Consider the following 23835-nt stretch of genomic DNA (forward strand, 5'->3'; position numbering starts at 1 on the left):
ATTCTTGTCTAATGTAGGATTCTAGTTGGTCTTTTTTGTCGTATCTTCCGTTTTATGATGCGCCAAATGTTTTCTATGGGTGAAAGATCTGGACTGCAGGCTGGCCAGTTCAGTACCCGGACCCTTCTTCTACGCAGCCATGATGCTGTAATTGATGCAGTATGTGGTTTGGCATTGTCATGTTGGAAAATGCAAGGTCTTCCCTGAAAGAGACGTCGTCTGGATGGGAGCATATGTTGCTCTAGAACCTGGATATACCTTTCAGCATTGATGGTGTCTTTCCAGATGTGTAAGCTGCCCATGCCACACGCACTAATGCAACCCCATACCATCAGAGATGCAGGCTTCTGAACTGAGCGCTGATAACAACTCGGGTCGTCCTTCTCCTCTTTAGTCCGAATGACACGGCGTCCCTGATTTCCATAAAGAACTTCAAATTTTGATTCGTCTGACCACAGAACAGTTTTCCACTTTGCCACAGTCCATTTTAAATGAGCCTTGGCCCAGAGAAGACGTCTGCGCTTCTGGATCGTGTTTAGATACGGCTTCTTCTTTGAACTATAGAGTTTTAGCTGGCAACGGCGGATGGCTCGGTGAATTGTGTTCACAGATAATGTTCTCTGGAAATATTCCTGAGCCCATTTTGTGATTTCCAATACAGAAGCATGCCTGTATGTGATGCAGTGCCGTCTAAGGGCCCGAAGATCACGGGCACCCAGTATGGTTTTCCGGCCTTGACCCTTACGCACAGAGATTCTTCCAGATTCTCTGAATCTTTTGATGATATTATGCACTGTAGATGATGATATGTTCAAACTCTTTGCAATTTTACACTGTCGAACTCCTTTCTGATATTGCTCCACTATTTGTCGGTGCAGAATTAGGGGGATTGGTGATCCTCTTCCCATCTTTACTTCTGAGAGCCGCTGCCACTCCAAGATGCTCTTTTTATACCCAGTCATGTTAATGACCTATTGCCAATTGACCTAATCAGTTGCAATTTGGTCCTCCAGCTGTTCCTTTTTTGTACCTTTAACTTTTCCAGCCTCTTATTGCCCCTGTCCCAACTTTTTTGAGATGTGTTGCTGTCATGAAATTTCAAATGAGCCAATATTTGGCATGAAATTTCAAAATGTCTCACTTTCGACATTTGATATGTTGTCTATGTTCTATTGTGAAAACAATATCAGTTTTTGAGATTTGTAAATTATTGCATTCCGTTTTTATTTACAATTTGTACTTTGTCCCAACTTTTTTGGAATCGGGGTTGTACACCTGTTTTCCATCATCCCTCTAATCACCGCTCTGTATAAGCCCACTATTCACAAATGTTCTCTGCGAAGTATTGTTCTGTGTCCTGTACCTGAATATACCGAGCCTTCTGACTTCCTGCTTGACTTCTAGTGCCACTTGACTTTGTTTACATTTGTTTGACTCTGATCCCTCGCCTGCCCTTTGACATACTGTTTGCTGATCGACCGACCCACACTTGACCTTGACTACGCCTTCTGTTTACCAATTTGGATTTGGTTACCAGTTTGCGATGCACCTGCTCTCCCCTGCACCCTGACACTCGCTCTGCTTAAAGATGTGCCATTTGTAAACAAATTGGCTCTTTTTTTCCTGAACGCTGAGAGCCGACACCCACCTGAGAGCCTTTTTATTTTTAAATTGTTAAAATTAAAATGATCTAATAATTATCTCGCTAAGTACAGTCACATTTTCCGGAAATGCGACAGGCACCGAAATATTAGCAACATATCTGTTGAAAAAAATATTTCCGAAATAATGTCGTCTTGTTAAAATACTGCAAGTCTGGTTTCAAAGAGAAAAGATTCGTTAGGGAGTCGAAAGAGTCGACTCTTATCGGTGAGCTGAGCCAAATGATCCAGCTCCTTGAACAGAGCCGAAATTCCCATCAGCTTCTTGGAGCTAATATTAGGTTGGCATTCGTGCCAGGAGCAAGCGTGGTAATTTAGGATACCTATCTTAAGAAGCTGTGTCGTATTTAATTTGGATTATTATCTTCAAGGAAGCAGGTTGCATGATGGATATTTAACACTTAATTGAAGCAGAAAATCTCAAACATACCGGTAACACTGTCATTGTTGGAGGGTTTTGTGATTGGCGTGAATCAAGAAAAGTGTACAATAAGATGTACTTTATTTTATTTTTTGTGTCGAGGAGAGATCTGTTAATATCAACCCACCCCTCACAGAAATGTGTGTAAATGCAAATCTGTATACAGCTTTGCATGAACCACCTTCACCTTTTTAGATCATTACAAAGAAAAGCAGGACAACGAGGTGTCTATAGCGTTAAAGCTGTACTGCCTTTCAGAGTTTTCAAGTGTAGTCATAAAAAGAATTTTCCCCGACACAGAATTATTTTTGTTTAGTGACCGAAAGCTACTGAATTCGAATCGCAGACTTCCAATTTTATTATTATTATTATTATTTTTTTAAATACAACAATTAATTAATTTAGGGCAATGTGGCCTTAAATTCTGCGCTATTTTTTCCTGCTTCACCATGACCCAATACAAGATGCTACGTCATGCATCACATCACGTAGTGGGCTTTCCCCGTTCACACAAGGCATTGTGAGATACAAATGTGACACCTCACTGAATCCAGGGACACATGTCGGCCGAAACGAATCTGAGATAATCGCAAAAGAAGCATTTTTTTTTCGAAATTTGTGATTTTTGTTTTTTTTTCCATCATGTGCAAGTTGAGATCTTGAAGAATGCAATCAGTATTTCAGATAATAGATTGTTTTGTTGGAAAAGCATACATTTTTTGTTGCAAATTGTCTCGTTTTTGTCAGGACTGTAGCCTGCTGGGGGGTGTGGGTAAATTACCATATGGGCCATTCACATGATGATTTAAGTCTTTTTTTTTTTCGCAAATCAGCTGTATGATACGAGCTGAGCTCGTGGCTACTTAAGCTGCATACAGGCGTGTAATTTCACTATGGAATGAGCAAGCTGAACAGAGCGCAGAGGAGCTGAAACACCGCGAAGCAAACAGACGCACGGTATTTACATCGGCGATAACCATTTCGAGCAAAAAAACCCAACCAAAAGGAAGTGTTCTAGGACTACATATTCCATCGGAGGCATTGGTGTGTGCAAGGCGCCGTTTCTCTTTCTGATGGGGTGAGTTTATTAATCTAAGGCTGTGTGGTTATTTTTGCATGTAACGGAGAGTGTTGTGGTTTGGTTACATGAAACTAGCGTTGTGTCATCATCGTGCTATCTTTCTTTCTAACGGTGTGAGTAATTTTCCAACCACAAAGTGTTAAAGTATATTTTAGGACTTATTTTTGTACTTCATAATTGTGTTGGGCATACTTTACATGGAAGGAAAATTGACATGGTGATCTTTGTTTACATGAAAGTAGCATCGTGCTAGCTAGGGGGTAGGGCTTTCCTTAATGTCATGCAAATGAGCAGCATTATGTGCCCGCCCTGCACCCAGAGTAGCTGAGATGGAAAACTTTGAGGGCGATTTTCTCCCTTTTCTGTTTTAAGAAGTATACACTTTCAAAAGGCCACACATTCTTCAAATATTGTCAGATCTCCACATGGAAGGCATCATTGGAAAGCTTAGAAACTGTACTTTCTGAATCTGTCAATAACTCAAAATGACCCCGGGCCGACATGTGTCCCCGGATAACGTTATCTGACACAAATTTGAAGACGTGAGTGTGCGAATGAAACGTGAAAGAGCGACTATAGTAGCGGAAAGAAAGCGAGAAGAAAAAAAGACGTTATGTTCTATACGAAGGAAAGGAAACGCAGGATCAAACTAATAAATATCGGCGCTCAGCGAGCACCTCGGTGTGATCAGCTGTTTGTTTAGCGACAGAATGATGGAACTGTCAGTGCACGCTCAAAGGTAAACCTGTAGATGGCAGTAATGCAACACTGTGGATGCCAGCTGCCGTAAAACCCAAAAGAAGAAGTTGTGATTGTGATATTTTGTGATATATAAAACTTGTGATGGTTATATTTCTTACATTTATTTACTATTAATATTATTTTTATACATTTTGTTTATTTACACATTTTTTGTAATTTTTGTCCTCTATCATATTGTCACCATTTTGTAATTTTTTATGAGGACCACAATGGAAATAAGTCATTTTATTCGACTTTTTTGTGTCATCCTCGGTTTTTTACGTCTTTATAATAATTAAATGTGTATTTTATTGTAAATGTACATGTGGAAAACCTAAATCAAATCAAATCAAATCAAGGTAAACCTGCGCATGCGCACACACACGGACTTCCTCTGTCTGCTCGACTGCGCGATTTCATGCACATTATTTGCTTTAATCCGCTCAAATTAAATAACTTCCCAGCCACAGAATGGCCTGATATTTTGTGAGATATTACAGAAATAAACAGAAATCACAATCACCACATTTCAGACGCAACTAAATTTCACAGATTTTATGAAATCGAAAAGCCGTCTCGCTTTCACTCGGGTATTAAGCAGTTGAATAACCTAATGCTGCCACCACCACGCTTCTAACTGAACTCGCTGGACAGAGAACGCTTAATCTCAAAAAATCAGCTTCACCTCAGCAACGATTCGACACGCAACACTTTGTTTTCTTTTTTTATGTTTAATCACAGCAGGGGTGTTAAATTGGAGAACAATAGATCCGTCTCCCATTTCCTGTTGTCAGGAAGCCACAGCTTCCACTTCCTGTAGAGATGCGTGTCGAGAATGTCTGTTTATTTCACACTTCCCCTCCTGTGAGGCTCGTTTATGACAATTTCCTGTTCTTTATGACTCTTATATTTAGTCCTGGACAAAAACAATTCCACATTAAGGGCAGATTATCATTCTTAACTTAATGAAAATACAGTGTTGTCCATATATCAGTTCCCAACACGCGTGCACACACACGCACTCAGAGGAAAAAACACTGCTGCTGCAACAACTACTCAACAAAATCGTCAAAATTTGATGACGGCACAAGAAGCAAAACTATTAAACCGAATCACCTTATAACTATTATTTATTAACGTACAACCCCGATTCCAAAAAAGTTGGGACAAAGTACAAATTGTAAATAAAAACGGAATGCAATGATGTGGAAGTTTCAAAATTCCATATTTTATTCAGAATAGAACATAGATGACATATCAAATGTTTAAACTGAGAAAATGTATCATTTAAAGAGAAAAATTAGGTGATTTTAAATTTCATGACAACAACACATCTCAAAAAAGTTGGGACAAGGCCATGTTTCCCACTGTGAGACATCCCCTTTTCTCTTTACAACAGTCTGTAAACGTCTGGGGACTGAGGAGACAAGTTGCTCAAGTTTAGGGATCGGAATGTTAACCCATTCTTGTCTAATGTAGGATTCTAGTTGGTCTTTTTTGTCGTATCTTCCGTTTTATGATGCGCCAAATGTTTTCTATGGGTGAAAGATCTGGACTGCAGGCTGGCCAGTTCAGTACCCGGACCCTTCTTCTATGCAGCCATGATGCTGTAATTGATGCAGTATGTGGTTTGGCATTGTCATGTTGGAAAATGCAAGGTCTTCCCTGAAAGAGACGTCGTCTGGATGGGAGCATATGTTGCTCTAGAACCTGGATATACCTTTCAGCATTGATGGTGTCTTTCCAGATGTGTAAGCTGCCCATGCCACACGCACTAATGCAACCCCATACCATCAGAGATGCAGGCTTCTGAACTGAGCGCCGATAACAACTCAGGTTGTCCTTCTCCTCTTTAGTCCGAATGACACGGCGTCCCTGATTTCCATAAAGAACTTCAAATTTTGATTCGTCTGACCACAGAACAGTTTTCCACTTTGCCACAGTCCATTTTAAATGAGCCTTGGCCCAGAGAAGACGTCTGCGCTTCTGGATCGTGTTTAGATACGGCTTCTTCTTTGAACTATAGAGTTTTAGCTGGCAACGGCGGATGGCACGGTGAATTGTGTTCACAGATAATGTTCTCTGGAAATATTCCTGAGCCCATTTTGTGATTTCCAATACAGAAGCGTGCCTGTATGTGATGCAGTGCCGTCTAAGGGCCCGAAGATCACGGGCACCCAGTATGGTTTTCTGGCCTTGACCCTTACGCACAGAGATTCTTCCAGATTCTCTGAATCTTTTGATGATATTATGCACTGTAGATGATGATATGCTCAAACTCTTTGCAATTTTACACTGTCGAACTCCTTTCTGATATTGCTCCACTATTTGTCGGCGCAGAATTAGGGGGATTGGTGATCCTCTTCCCATCTTTACTTCTGAGAGCCGCTGCCACTCCAAGATGCTCTTTTTATACCCAGTCATGTTAATGACCTATTGCCAATTGACCTAATGAGTTGCAATTTGGTCCTCCAGCTGTTCCTTTTTTGTACCTTTAACTTTTCCAGCCTCTTATTGCCCCTGTCCCAACTTTTTTGAGATGTGTTGCTGTCATGAAATTTCAAATGAGACAATATTTGGCATGAAATTTCAAAATGTCTCACTTTCGACATTTGATATGTTGTCTTTGTTCTATTGTGAATACAATATCAGTTTTTGAGATTTGTAAATTATTGCATTCTGTTTTTATTAACAATTTGTACTTTGTCCCAACTTTTTTGGAATCGGGGTTGTACAGTGATTCTCCAATGATTATGCTTTTTACGTATTAAATAATGAAGAAACACTTTTTATCCATTTCAGGTTATGCTTAATGTTATGGATAGTCTGTGAAGGAGTGAGTCTGTAGGAGAGAGCATGTAAAAGGTGAAAATGTGTTATAAGCGGTGATTCTTTACTACATTTCCTTTTTAAAAATTCAAATGTGATTTCTGTGCAAATATTGTTCCATCTGATTGCTGAAAACTCAAAGCTCTCTCACCATCGGCGACTTTGAGCTGCACCTCGTCGTGAGGCTCGGCGTCTCCGCTGTGCTGGATGATCTCCATCTCCTTCCAGTAGTCGTCCATGGCCATCTCGTCCAGTGAGTCCTGAGAGCTGCAGCGCTGGTATGGCGGCTTGGTGCTTGCTGTCGCCGCTCGCGTCCGCTGCACATTATAGTGAGCCGGCTTTCGACTGCGAGAGGATGGAGAGACGTATGATATTTAGAAGACAGCGGTGAAGAAAGCCGTCACGGATAAGTTTAAATGCATTCTGGGAAACATGCCCGAGGGAAAAGGGGCATGCCCGAAACAAAGCAGGAATGAAAGGAATGTTTCGACATCGCGGCGTTTTCACGTGGCTGATTTCTGAATGAAGCATTAAAATTGTAAATAAAAACTTGTTTTCTGACATATATCAACAAAATATGTAGCCTACAGATTATAGATACACGTCAATACTTAGTTCAGCAAAATGAACAGATTTAGCAAATGTGTCGTTGTTATGGCAACATCACGATGTCGCCTTTGAAACCAAGTCTCAAACCGTTTCCTTACAGGCAGCTCTTGAATCGCGAGCTTACATTTAACACAAAGAGTTAACAAACAGAATCAGAGGAAACCGATTCATGAACATTTTCCACTTCTATGATTGGTCGATATTCATCACGTGACCTTAACCGGTTACAGTACAACAGTACAGTGCTGTATATTGTCATCATGGCATCATATCATGTCATAATGGTGGTCATATTACAAAATAAATAAGGACAAAATTCAAGATTCCAACACGTGACAGCATGTAAACTTAAATATTGTCGTAGCATGACGTACGTGGAATACGTCCACTTGCGCAAATCTCAGCTCAGCCTGTTACAGCACTAACAGGTCCATAACTGTTTGTGTTGTAATTTATAATAATATTCAGACTTCCAGAAGTGTCTCAGAGGTACACTGCAATAGCAAAGATACAGAACGCGACCGGTGTGTGACGCGCTAGTGTTTTTCCTAGCTACAGACCAAGTCCTAAAAGTAGATAAAGAGAACCCAGTTAAACAAATGAGACAAAAATATTATCCTTGGTCATTTATTTAGGACAAAGGACCCCACCAATCCACAGTCAGACAGATTGTGTACAAATGAAGAAAATTCAAGACCATTGTTACCCTCGCCAGGAGTGGTCGACCAACAAAGATCACTCCAACAGCAAGGTGTGTAATAGTCGGTGAGGTCACAAAGGACCCCAGGGTAACTTCTAAGCAACTGAAGGCCTCTCTCACATTAACATTAGCCAGTGTTCATGAGTCCACTCAACAACAATAGTGTGCATGGTAGGGTTGCAAGGAGAAAGCCACTGCTCTCCAAAAAGAACATTGCTGCTCGTCTGCAGTTTGCTAAAGATCATGTGGACAAGCCAGAATGCTATTGGAAAAATGTTTTGAGGATGGATGAGACCAAAATAGAACTTTTTGGTTTAAATGAGAAGCGTTATGTTTGGAGAAAGGAAAGCACTGCATTCCAGCATAAGAACCTTATCCCATCTGTGAAACATGGTGGTGGTAGTATCATGGTTTGGGCCTGTTTTGCTGTCAGGACGGCTTGCCATCATTGATGGAACAATGAATTCTGAATTATGCCAGCGAATTCTACAGGAAAATGTCAGGACATCTGTCCATGAACTGAATCTCAAGAGAAGGTGGGTCATGCAGCAAGACAACGACCCTAAGCACACAAGTGGTTCTACCAAAGAAAGGTTAAAGAAGAATAAAGTTAATGTTTTGGAATGGCCAAGTCAAAGTCCTGACCTTAATCCAATGGAAATGTTGTGGAAGGACCTGAAGCGAGCAGTTCATGTGAGGAAACCCACCAACATCCCAGAGTTGAAGCTGTTCTGTACGGAGGAATGGGCTAAAATTCCTCCAAGCCGGTGTGCAGGACTGATCAACAGTTACCGCAAACGTTTAGTTGCAGTTATTGCTGCACAAGGGGGTCACACCAGATACTGAAAGCAAAGGGTCACATACTTTTGCCACTCACAGATATGTAATATTGGATCATTTTCCTCAATAAATAAATGACCAAGCATAATATTTTTGTCTCATTTGTTTAACTGGGTTCTCTTTATCTACTTTTAAGACTTGTGTGAAAATCTGATGATGTTTTCGGTCATATTTATGCTAGAAATATAGAAAATTCTAAAGGGTTCACAAACTTTCAAGCACCACTGTAGTAATTTTATGCTAGCAGAAGAATATTTGGTTTCCGGATTGTTAAATGTTCATGTAACTTCTATAACCGTTCTACACCACTGGTCCAAAAATGTTTATTTGTTGTAAAATTCATACAAATATTTGAATAACGTTAGTGTTTTCTTGAAACAGGAACGTCGTATAAACAAACACTCTGGTTGTGATCAAGCGAAAAAGTTGAAGTAGAAATGAATAATTTGAATTTAGGAGCATCAAGATGTGTGTTTGTTGTTGCTCTACAATTATTATTATTATTATTATTATTATTATATCCACATTCACTTGGCTACTCTACTACAAGGATATCAGGGCATATACCATAAGTAGAGAAAAACAAAATGGCGGCGCATCAAGTCAGATATATCACTTTGTTATCACGTATTTAAAAGAAACAGAAATCGCCAAGTAAAAGAATTTTAGTTTTTTCCCCCCCAGTATCTCCTGTTCCACTCTCCAGCCCAGTCGGTGGCAGTAATGCACCTTTAAGTTGGTTTGCCAACCACCAAAAAAACCCGAAGAAAGAAGAAGTAGCACAAAATGGCGGAGCGTGTTGCTGAACCGACCGAGGACAAAATAAAAACGCTGCTCGAAAACAAAACCCCCCCCAAAAAAATTTTTAAAAAGCAACAAAATATGGAAGAAAATATTTGCTTTTAGATTTTTCAAGAATGATTATTATTATAGCATTTTTCACAAATTGCTCCTGTCATTTCACCGTTTTTTTTTTTTTTTACATTCTCAGCGGAAATAATTGTCAGACGTTTTGTATAAAGTTTTTATTTAACAAATTTGCAAAAAAAAAAAAAAGCTCCAGTGAAAATCCAGTGAATGTGGAGAGAATAAAACAGCTATTCCACTCAATCTCGTCGTCCATGGATTATCGTACGACTCAATTTTGTGGAAAAGCTGTTCTGATTATTTAGCAGTCGTATCTTTGATTAACTTAACGGCAACAATAAAAACAAGCCCCATGTGAGTCACTTCCATCTGACGTAAAAGCTTCAGCTGCTTTTGTTTCGCTTACATTGTTCTGACTAGTTTAATCCAAGAGCTAGGAAGTGTGTGTGTGTGTGTGTGTGTGTGTGTGAGAGAGAGAGAGAGAGAGAGAGAGAGAGCAGTGAGGGTGATCATGAGGTCTCTCTGTGTAAAATGAGTCTGTGTTGTCCTCACGGCAGGGTATCAGTAACACACACACACACACACACACACACACACACACACACACCTGGAGAGTGAGAATGGAATGTTTGCTCTCTTTCCTGAAGCCACAGTCTCCTGCTCTGTGTGTGTGTGTGTGTGTGTGTGTGTGTACACAATACAATGCAATAGTCAAAACCCTGGTGTAAGATTTGGAAATCGCCAACGGTATCATCCGGATCCCTGCACGCAATGGGCTTAGAGCACGCCGACACATTCGGCAACGTTTACTCCTGAAATCCAATCACTCATCAGTGTTTATTCCTGAAATCCAATCACTCATCAGTGTTTATTCCTGAAATCCAATCACTCATCAGTGTTTATTCCTGAAATCCAATCACAGATCAGTGTTTATTCCTGAAATCCAATCACTCATCAGCATTTATTCCTGAAATCCAACCACTCATCAATGTTTATTCCTGAAATCCAATCACAGATCAGTGTTTATTCCTGAAATCCAATCACTCATCAGCATTTATTCCTGAAATCCAATCACTCATCAATGTTTATTCCTGAAATCCAATCACAGATCAGTGTTTATTCCTGAAATCCAATCACTCATCAGCGTTTATTCCTGAAATCCAATCACTCATCAACATTTATTCCTGAAATCCAATCACTCATCAGTGTTTATTCCTGAAATCCAATCACAGATCAGTGTTTATTCCTGAAATCCAATCACTCATCAGCGTTTATTCCTGAAATCCAATCACTCATCAACATTTATTCCTGAAATCCAATCACTCATCAGTGTTTATTCCTGAAATCCAATCACAGATCAGTGTTTATCCCTTAAATCCAATCACTCATCAACGTTTATTCCTGAAATCCAATCACTCATCAGTGTTTATTCCTGAAATCCAATCAGTCATCAGCGTTTATTCCTGAAATCCAATCACTCATCAGCGTTTATTCCTGAAATCCAATCACAGATCAGTGTTTATTCCTGAAATCCAATCACTCATCAGTGTTTATTCCTGAAATCCAATCACAGATCAGTGTTTATTCCTGAAATCCAATCACTCATCAGCGTTTATTCCTGAAATCCAATCACAGATCAGTGTTTATTCCTGAAATCCAATCACTCATCAGTGTTTACTCCTGAAATCCAATCACTCATCAGTGCTTATTCCTGAAATCCAATCACTCATCAGTGTTTATCCCTGAAATCCAATCACTCATCAGTGTTTATTCCTGAAATCGAATCACTCATCAGTGTTTATTCCTGAAATCCAATCACTCATCAGTGTTTATTCCTGAAATCCAATCACAGATCAGTGTTTATTCCTGAAATCCAATCACTCATCAGCGTTTATTCCTGAAATCCAATCACAGATCAGTGTTTATTCCTGAAATCCAATCACTCATCAGTGTTTACTCCTGAAATCCAATCACTCATCAGTGCTTATTCCTGAAATCCAATCACTCATCAGTGTTTATTCCTGAAATCGAATCACTCATCAGTGTTTATTCCTGAAATCCAATCACAGATCAGTGTTTATTCCTGAAATCCAATCACTCATCAGTGTTTACTCCTGAAATCCAATCACTCATCAGTGTTTATCCCTGAAATCCAATCACTCATCAGTGTTTATTCCTGAAATCCAATCACTCATCAGCGTTTTTTCCTGAAATCCAATCACAGATCAGTGTTTATTCCTGAAATCCAATCACTCATCAGCGTTTATTCCTGAAATCCAATCACAGATCAGTGTTTATTCCTGAAATCCAATCACTCATCAGTGTTTACTCCTGAAATCCAATCACTCATCAGTGCTTATTCCTGAAATCCAATCACTCATCAGTGTTTATCCCTGAAATCCAATCACTCATCAGTGTTTATTCCTGAAATCCAATCACTCATCAGCGTTTATTCCTGAAATCCAATCACTCATCAGTGTTTATTCCTGAAATCCAATCACAGATCAGTGTTTATTCCTGAAATCCAATCAGTCATCAGCGTGTATTCCTGAAATCCAATCCCTCATCAGTGTTTATTCCTGAAATCCAATCACTCATCAATGTTTATTCCTGAAATCCAATCACAGATCAGTGTTTATTCCTGAAATCCAATCACTCATCAGCATTTATTCCTGAAATCCAATCACTCATCAATGTTTATTCCTGAAATCCAATCACAGATCAGTGTTTATTCCTGAAATCCAATCACTCATCAGCGTTTATTCCTGAAATCCAATCACTCATCAACATTTATTCCTGAAATCCAATCACTCATCAGTGTTTATTCCTGAAATCCAATCACAGATCAGTGTTTATTCCTGAAATCCAATCACTCATCAGCGTTTATTCCTGAAATCCAATCACTCATCAACATTTATTCCTGAAATCCAATCACTCATCAGTGTTTATTCCTGAAATCCAATCACAGATCAGTGTTTATCCCTTAAATCCAATCACTCATCAACGTTTATTCCTGAAATCCAATCACTCATCAGTGTTTATTCCTGAAATCCAATCAGTCATCAGCGTTTATTCCTGAAATCCAATCACTCATCAGCGTTTATTCCTGAAATCCAATCACAGATCAGTGTTTATTCCTGAAATCCAATCACTCATCAGTGTTTATTCCTGAAATCCAATCACAGATCAGTGTTTATTCCTGAAATCCAATCACTCATCAGCGTTTATTCCTGAAATCCAATCACAGATCAGTGTTTATTCCTGAAATCCAATCACTCATCAGTGTTTACTCCTGAAATCCAATCACTCATCAGTGCTTATTCCTGAAATCCAATCACTCATCAGTGTTTATCCCTGAAATCCAATCACTCATCAGTGTTTATTCCTGAAATCGAATCACTCATCAGTGTTTATTCCTGAAATCCAATCACTCATCAGTGTTTATTCCTGAAATCCAATCACAGATCAGTGTTTATTCCTGAAATCCAATCACTCATCAGCGTTTATTCCTGAAATCCAATCACAGATCAGTGTTTATTCCTGAAATCCAATCACTCATCAGTGTTTACTCCTGAAATCCAATCACTCATCAGTGCTTATTCCTGAAATCCAATCACTCATCAGTGTTTATTCCTGAAATCGAATCACTCATCAGTGTTTATTCCTGAAATCCAATCACAGATCAGTGTTTATTCCTGAAATCCAATCACTCATCAGTGTTTACTCCTGAAATCCAATCACTCATCAGTGTTTATCCCTGAAATCCAATCACTCATCAGTGTTTATTCCTGAAATCCAATCACTCATCAGCGTTTTTTCCTGAAATCCAATCACAGATCAGTGTTTATTCCTGAAATCCAATCACTCATCAGCGTTTATTCCTGAAATCCAATCACAGATCAGTGTTTATTCCTGAAATCCAATCACTCATCAGTGTTTACTCCTGAAATCCAATCACTCATCAGTGCTTATTCCTGAAATCCAATCACTCATCAGTGTTTATCCCTGAAATCCAATCACTCATCAGTGTTTATTCCTGAAATCCAATCACTCATCAGCGTTTTTTCCTGAAATCCAATCACTCATCAGTGTTTATGCCTGAAATCCAATCACAGATCAGTGTTTATTCCTGAAATCCAATCAGTCATCAGCGTGTATTCCTGAAATCCAATCCCTCATCAGTGTTTATTCCTGAAATCCAATCACTCATCAACGTTTTTTCCTGAAATCCAATCACTCATCAGTGCTTATTCCTGAAATCCAATCACTCATCAGTGCTTATTCCTGAAATCCAATCACTCATCAGTGTTTATTCCTGAAATCCAATCACTCATCAGTGTTTATCCCTGAAATCCAATCACTCATCAGTGTTTATTCCTGAAATCCAATCACAGATCAGTGTTTATTCCTGAAATCCAATCACTCATCAACGTTTTTTCCTGAAATCCAATCACTCATCAGTGTTTATTCCTGAAATCCAATCACTCATCAGTGTTTATTCCTGAAATCCAATCACTCATCAGTGTTTATTCCTGAAATCCAATCACTCATCAGTGTTTATTCCTGAAATCCAATCACAGATCAGCGTTTATCCCTTAAATCCAATCACTCATCAGTGTTTATTCCTGAAATCCAATCACTCATCAGTGTTTATTCCTGAAATCAAATCACAGATCAGCGTTTATCCCTTAAATCCAATCACTCATCAGTGTTTATTCCTGAAATCCAATCACAGATCAGTATCGTTTGTCCACATGCAGTTATTTTAAACCTCTTGTTGATATTTCGAGTCATAATATTCAGCTTTTCGCTCCTTTTCTCTGTGTTTACAGATACAGTTCGTGTGCCTTGAGACTCTGAAATTTTCCACAAAGCTGACAGAGGGGAAGATTTAAACCCGCTTGTTTACTGCACTGCGATAACGTTCAGTGGTCGGGCGTGTCCCTAAATTTTAAAGATGTGAACCTCAGACACGAAGAGTCTCCTGTGAGAGCACTTTTTCACAATAAAGCAGCAGAATATGAGCATGAGGCAGGAGTAGTTTTATGTCGTCTCGGAGCACGTACCGACCGTCCCTGTGTGTGTGTGTGCGGAGATTTACGTGTTTGGGCACGCTCGGTGCTGCTGAGTTCGCGTCTGTTTACATCGGAAAGAATTTCCTCATCACACTTCACCATTTTCCGTCTAAAACAATCCGCTGTCCGGCTAAACAAGCTCACTGTTCTGATTTAAACTCTGACACACTGGTAAATCTGTCCAAAATAAATGTCCTTATGCTGTGTTCCAAATGTGGCAGATTGTATTTCAGGAGATGCAAAAGTTCTGGCACCCACCCAGACCATCTCTTCTTGAAATGTCACTCCGTGAGTCTTTTTGAAGACGTATGTGTTGATTATCACCAAATATCACTTTATTTCTAGCACAAAGGCATTTGCTTTAGCAGAAAAAAATTAAATAATCCACTCGTGTCAAGTCGTCCAATCATCACCTTTTCGAAAGCCAACATTTATAATTAATGATGTCCAACCTGATACTGAGATTGGTCCTGGATGAATATATAATTATTAATACTGTGCGTACCGTGCGATTCAGATCACGTTACAAATACGACGTGAGTCCCAGGATCGGTTCTGAGCGGATCACGTCTGACGGATCTGTACAGCTTCTGAAGTCAAGCTGCACTGGTGATCGATTAGAACAAATACAATCAACGTCATTCATTAAATTTCTCAGAACCAAGACTCGAACAGTAAACCATCATTTACTGATTTATTCATTTCATCGATTGTCCTACTTTTGATTTATTGTCATCCAACAGCTTGAAACCTTCATTCATAACGGTATTTATTCTGTCTGCACTCACTGGATATGAGCATTCATGCGCTCTGATTGGCTACTCTACTACTAGGATATCAGCTCATATACCATGAGTAGAGAAAAACAAAATGGCGGTGCGTGTTGCTGAACCAACCGAGGATGAAATAAAAGCTCGACTCGAAAACAAAACCCCCAAAAATACAAAAAAAAAGCAACAAAATATGCAATTAAAGTATGATGGTAAGAACATATCTTTTTTACAATAATAATAATAATCTCATCTCATTATCTCTAGCCGCTTTATCCTTCTACAGGGTCGCAGGCAAGCTGGAGCCTATCCCAGCTGACTACGGGCGAAAGGCGGGGTACACCCTGGACAAGTCGCCAGGTCATCACAGGGCTGACACATAGACTCTTGCCCCTTTTCGACCAAAGCAGTTCCAGGGCTGGTTCGGGGCCAGTGCTTAGTTTGGAACCGGGTTTTCTGTTTCCACTGACAAAGAACTGGCTCTGGGGCCAGAAAAACCGGTTCCAGGCTAACACCAACTCTCTGCTGGGCCAGAGGAAAGAACCGCTTACGTCAGCGGGGGGGGCGGAGTTGTTAAGACCAACAACAATAACAAGACCGCGAAAGATCGCCATTTTTAAGCGACGAGAAGCAGCAGCTGTACAAACGCAAAGTCATCCATTATTATTATTGTTGTTGCTGCTGCTGCTTCTTCTGTGTTGTTTTTGCTTCGATATTTGCGCCAAGGTTTATGCAAACGTAGCGACGTAACTGACGTATACAGCGACGTAATGACGTGGCTTCCTTTAGCACCGCGAGCTATGGAAAAACAAACTGGTTCTCAGCTGGCTCGCAAGTTGAACGAGTTGTGAACCAGCACCAGCACTGGCCCCGAACCAGCCCTGGAACTGATCTGGTGGAAAAGGGGTAACAGACAACCATTCACACCTACGGTCAATTTAGAGTCACCAGTTAACCTAACCTGCATGTCTTTGGACTGTGGGGGAAACCGGAGCACCCGGAGGAAACCCACGCGGACACGGGGAGAACGTGCAAACTCCACACAGAAAGGCCCTCGCCGGCCCCGGGGCTCGAACCCGGACCTTCTTGCTGTGAGGCAACAGCGCTAACCACTACACCACCCCTGCTCCTGTTTTTATTTATCAAACTTGCAAAAAATAAAAATGCTCTGTTTCTCAAAATCCAGTGAATGTGGATAGAATAAAACAGTTATTCCACTCAACCTCATCGTACACGGATTACAGACACTCGTTATGTTTACGTGGATAAAATATTCCAGTTTTCGCCCTTACTCCAAACCCTCCCCCAAACATTCCAAATTTTATTGTTTGCATGGATAATGAAAATGCTACATATTCCACAAATATTCCCAAGACTCCGTGTGTCACAAAGTGCCGTAAAATCCCTAAAACGTGAGACGCATATTCCGAATGCGCTGTATACACTCCTAAAACCTGGATAATATTGGAATACGCTTCAAACATCCTGACTCGAGCATTACCACCCTGAAGTTGATTGCTTTCCCAAAACAGCACATTCACAGATTGGTTTATTCCTTTTACACCGCAATAATCTCAATTATTACTTGACGATTACTTATTGATAATTATGTACTTTTTTTTTATTCATTTATAGCTACAGCATCTGTAAACAGCCATTCCTTCACCAGCTGCTCTTTCCTCTCTGCTTTGAAGTTAATAATACAACCCCGATTCCAAAAAAGTTGGGACAAAGTACAAATTGTAAATAAAAACGGAATGCAATAATTTACAAATCTCAAAAACTGATATTGTATTCACAATAGAACATAGACAACATATCAAATGTCGAAAGTGAGACATTTTGAAATTTCATGACAGCAACACATCTCAAAAAAGTTGGGACGGGGCAATAAGAGGCTGGAAAAGTTAAAGGTACAAAAAAGGAACAGCTGGAGGACCAAATTGCAACTCATTAGGTCAATTGGCAATAGGTCATTAACATGACTGGGTATAAAAAGAGCATCTTGGAGTGGCAGCGGCTCTCAGAAGTAAAGATGGGAAGAGGATCACCAATCCCCCTAATTCTGCGCCGACAAATAGTGGAGCAATATCAGAAAGGAGTTCGACAGTGTAAAATTGCAAAGAGTTTGAACATATCATCATCTACAGTGCATAATATCATCAAAAGATTCAGAGAATCTGGAAGAATCTCTGTACGTAAGGGTCAAGGCCGGAAAACCATACTGGGTGCCCGTGATCTTCGGGCCCGTGATCTTCGGCATTGCATCACATACAGGCATGCTTCTGTATTGGAAATCACAAAATGGGCTCAGGAATATTTCCAGAGAACATTATCTGTGAACACAATTCACCGTGCCATCCGCCGTTGCCAGCTAAAACTCTATAGTTCAAAGAAGAAGCCGTATCTAAACACGATCCAGAAGCGCAGACGTCTTCTCTGGGCCAAGGCTCATTTAAAATGGACTGCGGCAAAGTGGAAAACTGTTCTGTGGTCAGACAAATCAAAATTTGTAGTTCTTTATGGAAATCAGGGACGCCGTGTCATTCGGACTAAAGAGGAGAAGGACGACCCGAGTTGTTATCAGCGCTCAGTTCAGAAGCCTGCATCTCTGATGGTATGGGGTTGCATTAGTGCGTGTGGCATGGGCAGCTTACACATCTGGAAAGACCCCATCAATGCTGAAAGGTATATCCAGGTTCTAGAGCAACATATGCTCCCATCCAGACGACGTCTCTTTCAGGGAAGACCTTGCATTTTCCAACATGACAATGCCAAACCACATACTGCATCAATTACAGCATCATGGCTGCGTAGAAGAAGGGTCCGGGTACTGAACTGGCCAGCCTGCAGTCCAGATCTTTCACCCATAGAAAACATTTGGCGCATCATAAAACGGAAGATACGACAAAAAAGACCAACTAGAATCCTACATTAGACAAGAATGGGTTAACATTCCTATCCCTAAACTTGACCAACTTGTCTCCTCAGTCCCCAGACGTTTACAGACTGTTGTAAAGAGAAAAGGGGATGAAAAATTTCATGTCATGAAATTTAAAATCACCTAATTTTTCTCTTTAAATGATACATTTTCTCAGTTTAAACATTTGATATGTCATCTATGTTCTATTCTGAATAAAATACGGAATTTTGAAACTTCCACATCATTGCATTCCGTTTTTATTTACAATTTGTACTTTGTCCCAACTTTTTTGGAATCGGGGTTGTAATTTTTTTTTTAAAAAAACAACGTATTGTCAGAAAGCTTAAAGTTTACAGCTTACAGCTTTACCTCTGACACTGGAGACTCCTTCCGTAAATGCTGCGTAAACATCTGTAGCCGAATGAACGCATTAATAATGATGATCATGATGATAAAAAAGCTGCACGGCTGTCAGAGCTGCTGTTATGGAAAATTCATCAATGCCTTCTGACCAATCAGGAGAGAGAACTGAACAGCGCTGTGGTGTAACTCGATTTATTACCGCATTATGATCAGGAAGAGTGTAAAAGAGTTCACGTGATATTGATAAGCAGCTGTATGGAAACAGCCTGAACACACGGTCATCGACACACGCTCCGAATAACAGAGCGACTGTTTCTGTTTTGACTAAATGCCAAGAACGGCATGTGTGCTAAATGAAGCGTATTGTCTTTAATTTTGTATTGTCTCGCTCCCAGCTGAGACCAAACCCTCGGGAGAAGGATGGAAGTCAGCCAAAGGAGCGACTCTTTAGCTCCTTTTAACGTTTTAACTATAATATGGTTATTAATACAATCGGAAATTAGTTGTGAACAAATAAATAAATATCTAGAGGGTTTTTTTTGTTGTTTTTTTTTATAAATGTCTACACCTTCGCTCATCTGTCTGTACCTCTACGTTTAAAGTTCATGATCACGCCCTGGGAAATCACCAAACCGCCTCACACTCTGAACAAACAGGACCTCAGCTGGGTTCCTGGGTTTAAATCAGCGATCAGCCCCTGGACGACGCTACAGTATGTCAGGTTGCTCTTCCAGGACTCAGGAGGAAGACGCACAATAACAAGAGCATCCAGTTTCAAAAGGCCGCCAGCAATCTGCGCTAGCGTTTCGCCCTGCTCTCTGAGAGTAGAAAGGCCGCATTGTGTCCCGTCCCTGATGCGGCGTGCAACTCATCGCTGTATTCGCATTCATGCCAACATGGCAGGCCTTAAATCGTGAAATTGTTATTCCGTCTCCATGTGTGCTTGAGATCCTGTCGCTCAGACGACCCTGGCAGCCTGCCCGCACCCGGAACGTGTCAAAGTGACCACATTTTGACATCTTCATGATAAAAATACCATGCCGGAAGCATCACTGCTATTCACACCGCAGCGCCGTGGAGCTCTGCGTTCTGATTGGTCGCAAGGCGTTGGTTAACTTCCTTTGACAGTCGAACAAGTTTATATTAACACGCATGTTCCTTCTCAAAGATGTCGCTAATAACAAACATTAAAATGTTCGGTGTAATCGTCTCCAGTCTCCAGTTTTGGATTCACTTCGAGATTAGAGAAAGGACTCAGGGACCGAGCGTTTATAGCTGCTATAACACAAAAGAGAAGTGTGACGGATCATCGGTTAAAGAATTTATTAATAATTATAATTTTGTCAAATCGGTGTGGTGTAAGAAGAATAAACAGCACACTCAGGGACGTGCTGGATCAGAAATTAATCCATCACACCATGGATTTTTTTTTTTTTTTTTGACAAGAAGAACACGTCCTGATTTGTTTAATTGATTCCTTACACTGAAATCTGAACTTGAGCTGGTTGAATAAATGTGACAGGTCGTGATATAGAGGACGCTCACAGATAAAGGAACCAAAGTACATCTTCTGATCTAATTACGTATATCTAGACTCTATTTAAAGGTACACTGGAATCACATTTCCCAGTAACTGATACATAATAAAGCTATAAAAAAATGGTACAACCCTAGTAACGAGGAAAAGTCCGGGTTAGTGCCTGTGTTTCGCAGAGTGTACTGTCGGTGTACGTTACTGACTGGCAGATTCTACCATAACAGAGGCCAGTTAAGTCCCATCTCCTTAAATTGCTGAATTGATTATTTTGATCATTCTATTAAGTTTTTCTAGTAGCATTTGGGGTCTTGGACATTCACAGTAAATTTTAGGACCGTAGTCCTGGGAACTACGGTGGGGAAAACAAGTATTTGATCCCTTGCTGATTTTGTTGGTTTACCCACTAAGAAAGACTTGATCAGTCTGTAATTTTAATGGTAGGTGTATTCTAACATGTGGAGACAGAATATCAAAAAGAAAATCCAGAAAATAACTTTTAAATATCTATATTAATTTATTTGTATTTTATTGAGAAAAAGAAGTATTTGATCCCCTAGTAACCATCAAGAGTTCTTGTTAATACAGACAAGTTAGGCTACGTTCACACTGCAGGCTGAAGTGACTCAAATCCGATCTTTTCGCCCATATGTGACCTGTATCCGATCTTTTATTGACAATATGAACGACACAGATCCGATTTTTTCAAATCCGACCCAGGCCGTTTGGATATGTGGTCCTAATTCCGATTCCTATCCGCTCTTTTCATATGCAACTTCAGTCTGAACCGCCAGGTCGCATTCATCCGACTTACACGTCATCAACAAGCCACAAACGTCACTATTCTGCGCTGAAGTAGGCGGCGGGTCTCTCAAAAAAGTTACAACAACATGGCGCATAATCACGGGCGCAGATAGAGGGTGGGACGAGTCATATTTAAATTCACCTCGTTCGGTCCCCCCCACTTATAGGGAGGAAAAAACATCTATGCTGTCTTTCTTTGCATAAGGCAAACCTCACGGAAAAATCAAAAGACTAATTACCATTCGGTTTATTGAGGTGCACAGCAGTGTATACATAGTTGCAACAACTCACATAAAACAAAGACTGATATTCGGTTGGTTGAGCTGCGCAGACTGCACAGGTTGCGAGCTCGAGCTTGGTTGCTATGGTTACTAACAACAAGTTTGACAGGCATATCGGGGTTGGGGTTGGTTTGCTGGCAGCTTTGTCCCCCCCCCCCCAGTTTTTTGTCCCTCCCAGTTCAAAAAACGTATCTGCGCCCCTGCGCATGACATCAATGCGAGGGCCGCTTCGGGCTGTGAAGGTTCTGAATCTTCTCAATGGAAGGACGCAGAGGTTAGGGAGCTGATTTCCATTTGGGGGGATGCAGCTATTCAAGCTAGATTGGATGAGTCATACCGCAACCGGGCGGTTTTACTTCCGTAAACACTGGCCATGCTCACTGCGTGTGATGTCGTCGTATCCTGCAATGCGCATGCGGAACACTTTTAGGTCGCTTTTCGTTCATACTGAGGATCACATACAAGTCGCATATATTTGTTAATGTGAACGACCTCACAAAAAAATCGGAATTGAGCATTAAGCCTTGCAGTGTGAACGTAGCGTTAGACTCTCCAAATTATCTTGTCACCTAAATTGAAGACACCTGATATCACTAATGACTTGTATAAAAGTCACCTGGCCACAGAATCAATCATTTTGTCAGACTCCAAACTCTCCAACATGGGAAAGACTAAAGAGCTTTCTGTGGATTTAAGGGAGAAGATTGTAGACCTGCACAAGACCGGTATGGGCTACAAAACCATTAGCAAGAAGCTGGGCGTTAAGGTGACAACTGTTGGTGCAATTGTGCGCAAGTACAAGACTCACAACATGATCATCAATCGACCTAGGTCTGGGGCTCCAAACAAGATCTCACCTCGTGGGGTTTCCAGGATCATGAGAACGGTGAGAAATAGACCTAATACAACACGGGCAGAGTTAGTGGATGATCTTAAAGCAGCTGGGATCACAGTCACCAAGCAAACAGTTGGTAACACTTTACACCGCAATGGTCTAACATCTTGCAGTGCTCGCAAAGTACCCCTGCTTAAGAAAGCACATGTGCAGCCCGCCTGAACTCTGCCAATGAACATCTGAATGACTTGGAGAGTGACTGGGAGAAGGTGTTATGGTCAGATGAGACCAAAATTGAGCTCTTTGGCATCAATTCAACCCGTCGTGTCTGGAGGGAGAGACATGCTGCTTATGACCCCAAGAACACCATCCTCACTCAGGGTTTTTTCTAGAAAAATTTAGTATGAGGGCGCTCACCATGGCGAGGGAGCAAAGCGGGGGGGGGGGGGAGATGGTGCCGGTTGTCCCCCCCGCCGTGCAAAGCCTTTGAAAAATGCTCCAATGGGACATTCTGAGGCTATCTGAGAGGGAAATTGTAACAAATTGTCTGTCAACATTGAAAAAGAAAGAAGTAATCTTCTGCCCCGGACAGCCTTTGGCTTTCTTCCACTTCGTGCCACGGGATGACATCTTTAAATGCCCAAGTGTCGTCAAAAACAACTCGCGAACTACTTCTGTCAAAAGCTCCCGCGCCGGTGGGTGAAAGGTCATTCAGTCTCGAGAAATCTCGCTCTACAAGTCAGCTGACCTTGTATGTAACCCATGTCAAATCTCGCGAGAGCAGCCGCAACAAGTAAACAACTAAACAGCATGGCGCCTCAGTCTGGAAAACGCCAATTCGGATTGTTTTTGCACCGTCTGGCGGTGTATCTACTATGAATGGAATATTTTTGGAGCAATTATAACTTATTTGATGATCAGACACATTGTCACGTAGTGTTGCTGGGATGTTTTCACGGAGTCGGTAAGGGGGCGCACGCCGAGAGTAAGAGGGCACAGCGTCCCTGTTCCCCCGTTTAGACGAAAGCCTGCTCACTGTCAAGCATGGAGGTGGTAACATTATGCTTTGGGGGTGTTTTTCTGCACAGGGCACAGGGCTACTTCACCGTAACAATGGGAGGATGGACGGAGCCATGTACCGTAAAATCCTAAGTGAAAACCTTCTTCCCTCTGCCAGGAAGCTTAAAATGGGTCGTGGATGGGTCTTCCAGCAGGATAATGACCCAAAGCATACAGCCAAGGCAACCAAGGAATGGCTGAAGAAGAAACATATCAAGGTCATGGAGTGGCCCAGCCAGTCTCCGGACCTGAATCCTATAGAAAATCTATGGAGAGAGCTGAAGCTCAGAGTTGCCAAGCGACAGCCATGGAATCTTGATGATTTCGAGGTCATTTGCAAAGAAGAGTGGACCAAAATTCCTCCTAATATGTGCAGAAACCTGGTCATCAGCTACAAAAAACGTCTGACCTCTGTGCTCGCTAATAAGGGGTTTGCCACAAA

The 23835-nt window shown here is 41.0% G+C and overlaps 1 protein-coding gene across 2 annotated transcripts in view; it reads right to left on the reverse strand.

Moving 5' to 3' along the window:
• Positions 1-23835, reverse strand: part of arhgap18 (Rho GTPase activating protein 18) — an 81272-nt gene that overhangs the window by 51586 nt on the left and 5851 nt on the right. For both annotated transcript variants that reach the window (XM_060913578.1, XM_060913579.1), the window contains exon 2: positions 6885-7078. In XM_060913578.1, the coding sequence (XP_060769561.1) occupies positions 6885-7078 (194 nt within the window). The remainder of the gene's footprint in view (positions 1-6884; positions 7079-23835) is intronic.

This window comes from Neoarius graeffei, chromosome 2 (assembly GCF_027579695.1).
Source record: "Neoarius graeffei isolate fNeoGra1 chromosome 2, fNeoGra1.pri, whole genome shotgun sequence".
Classification (NCBI taxonomy): domain Eukaryota; kingdom Metazoa; phylum Chordata; class Actinopteri; order Siluriformes; family Ariidae; genus Neoarius; species Neoarius graeffei.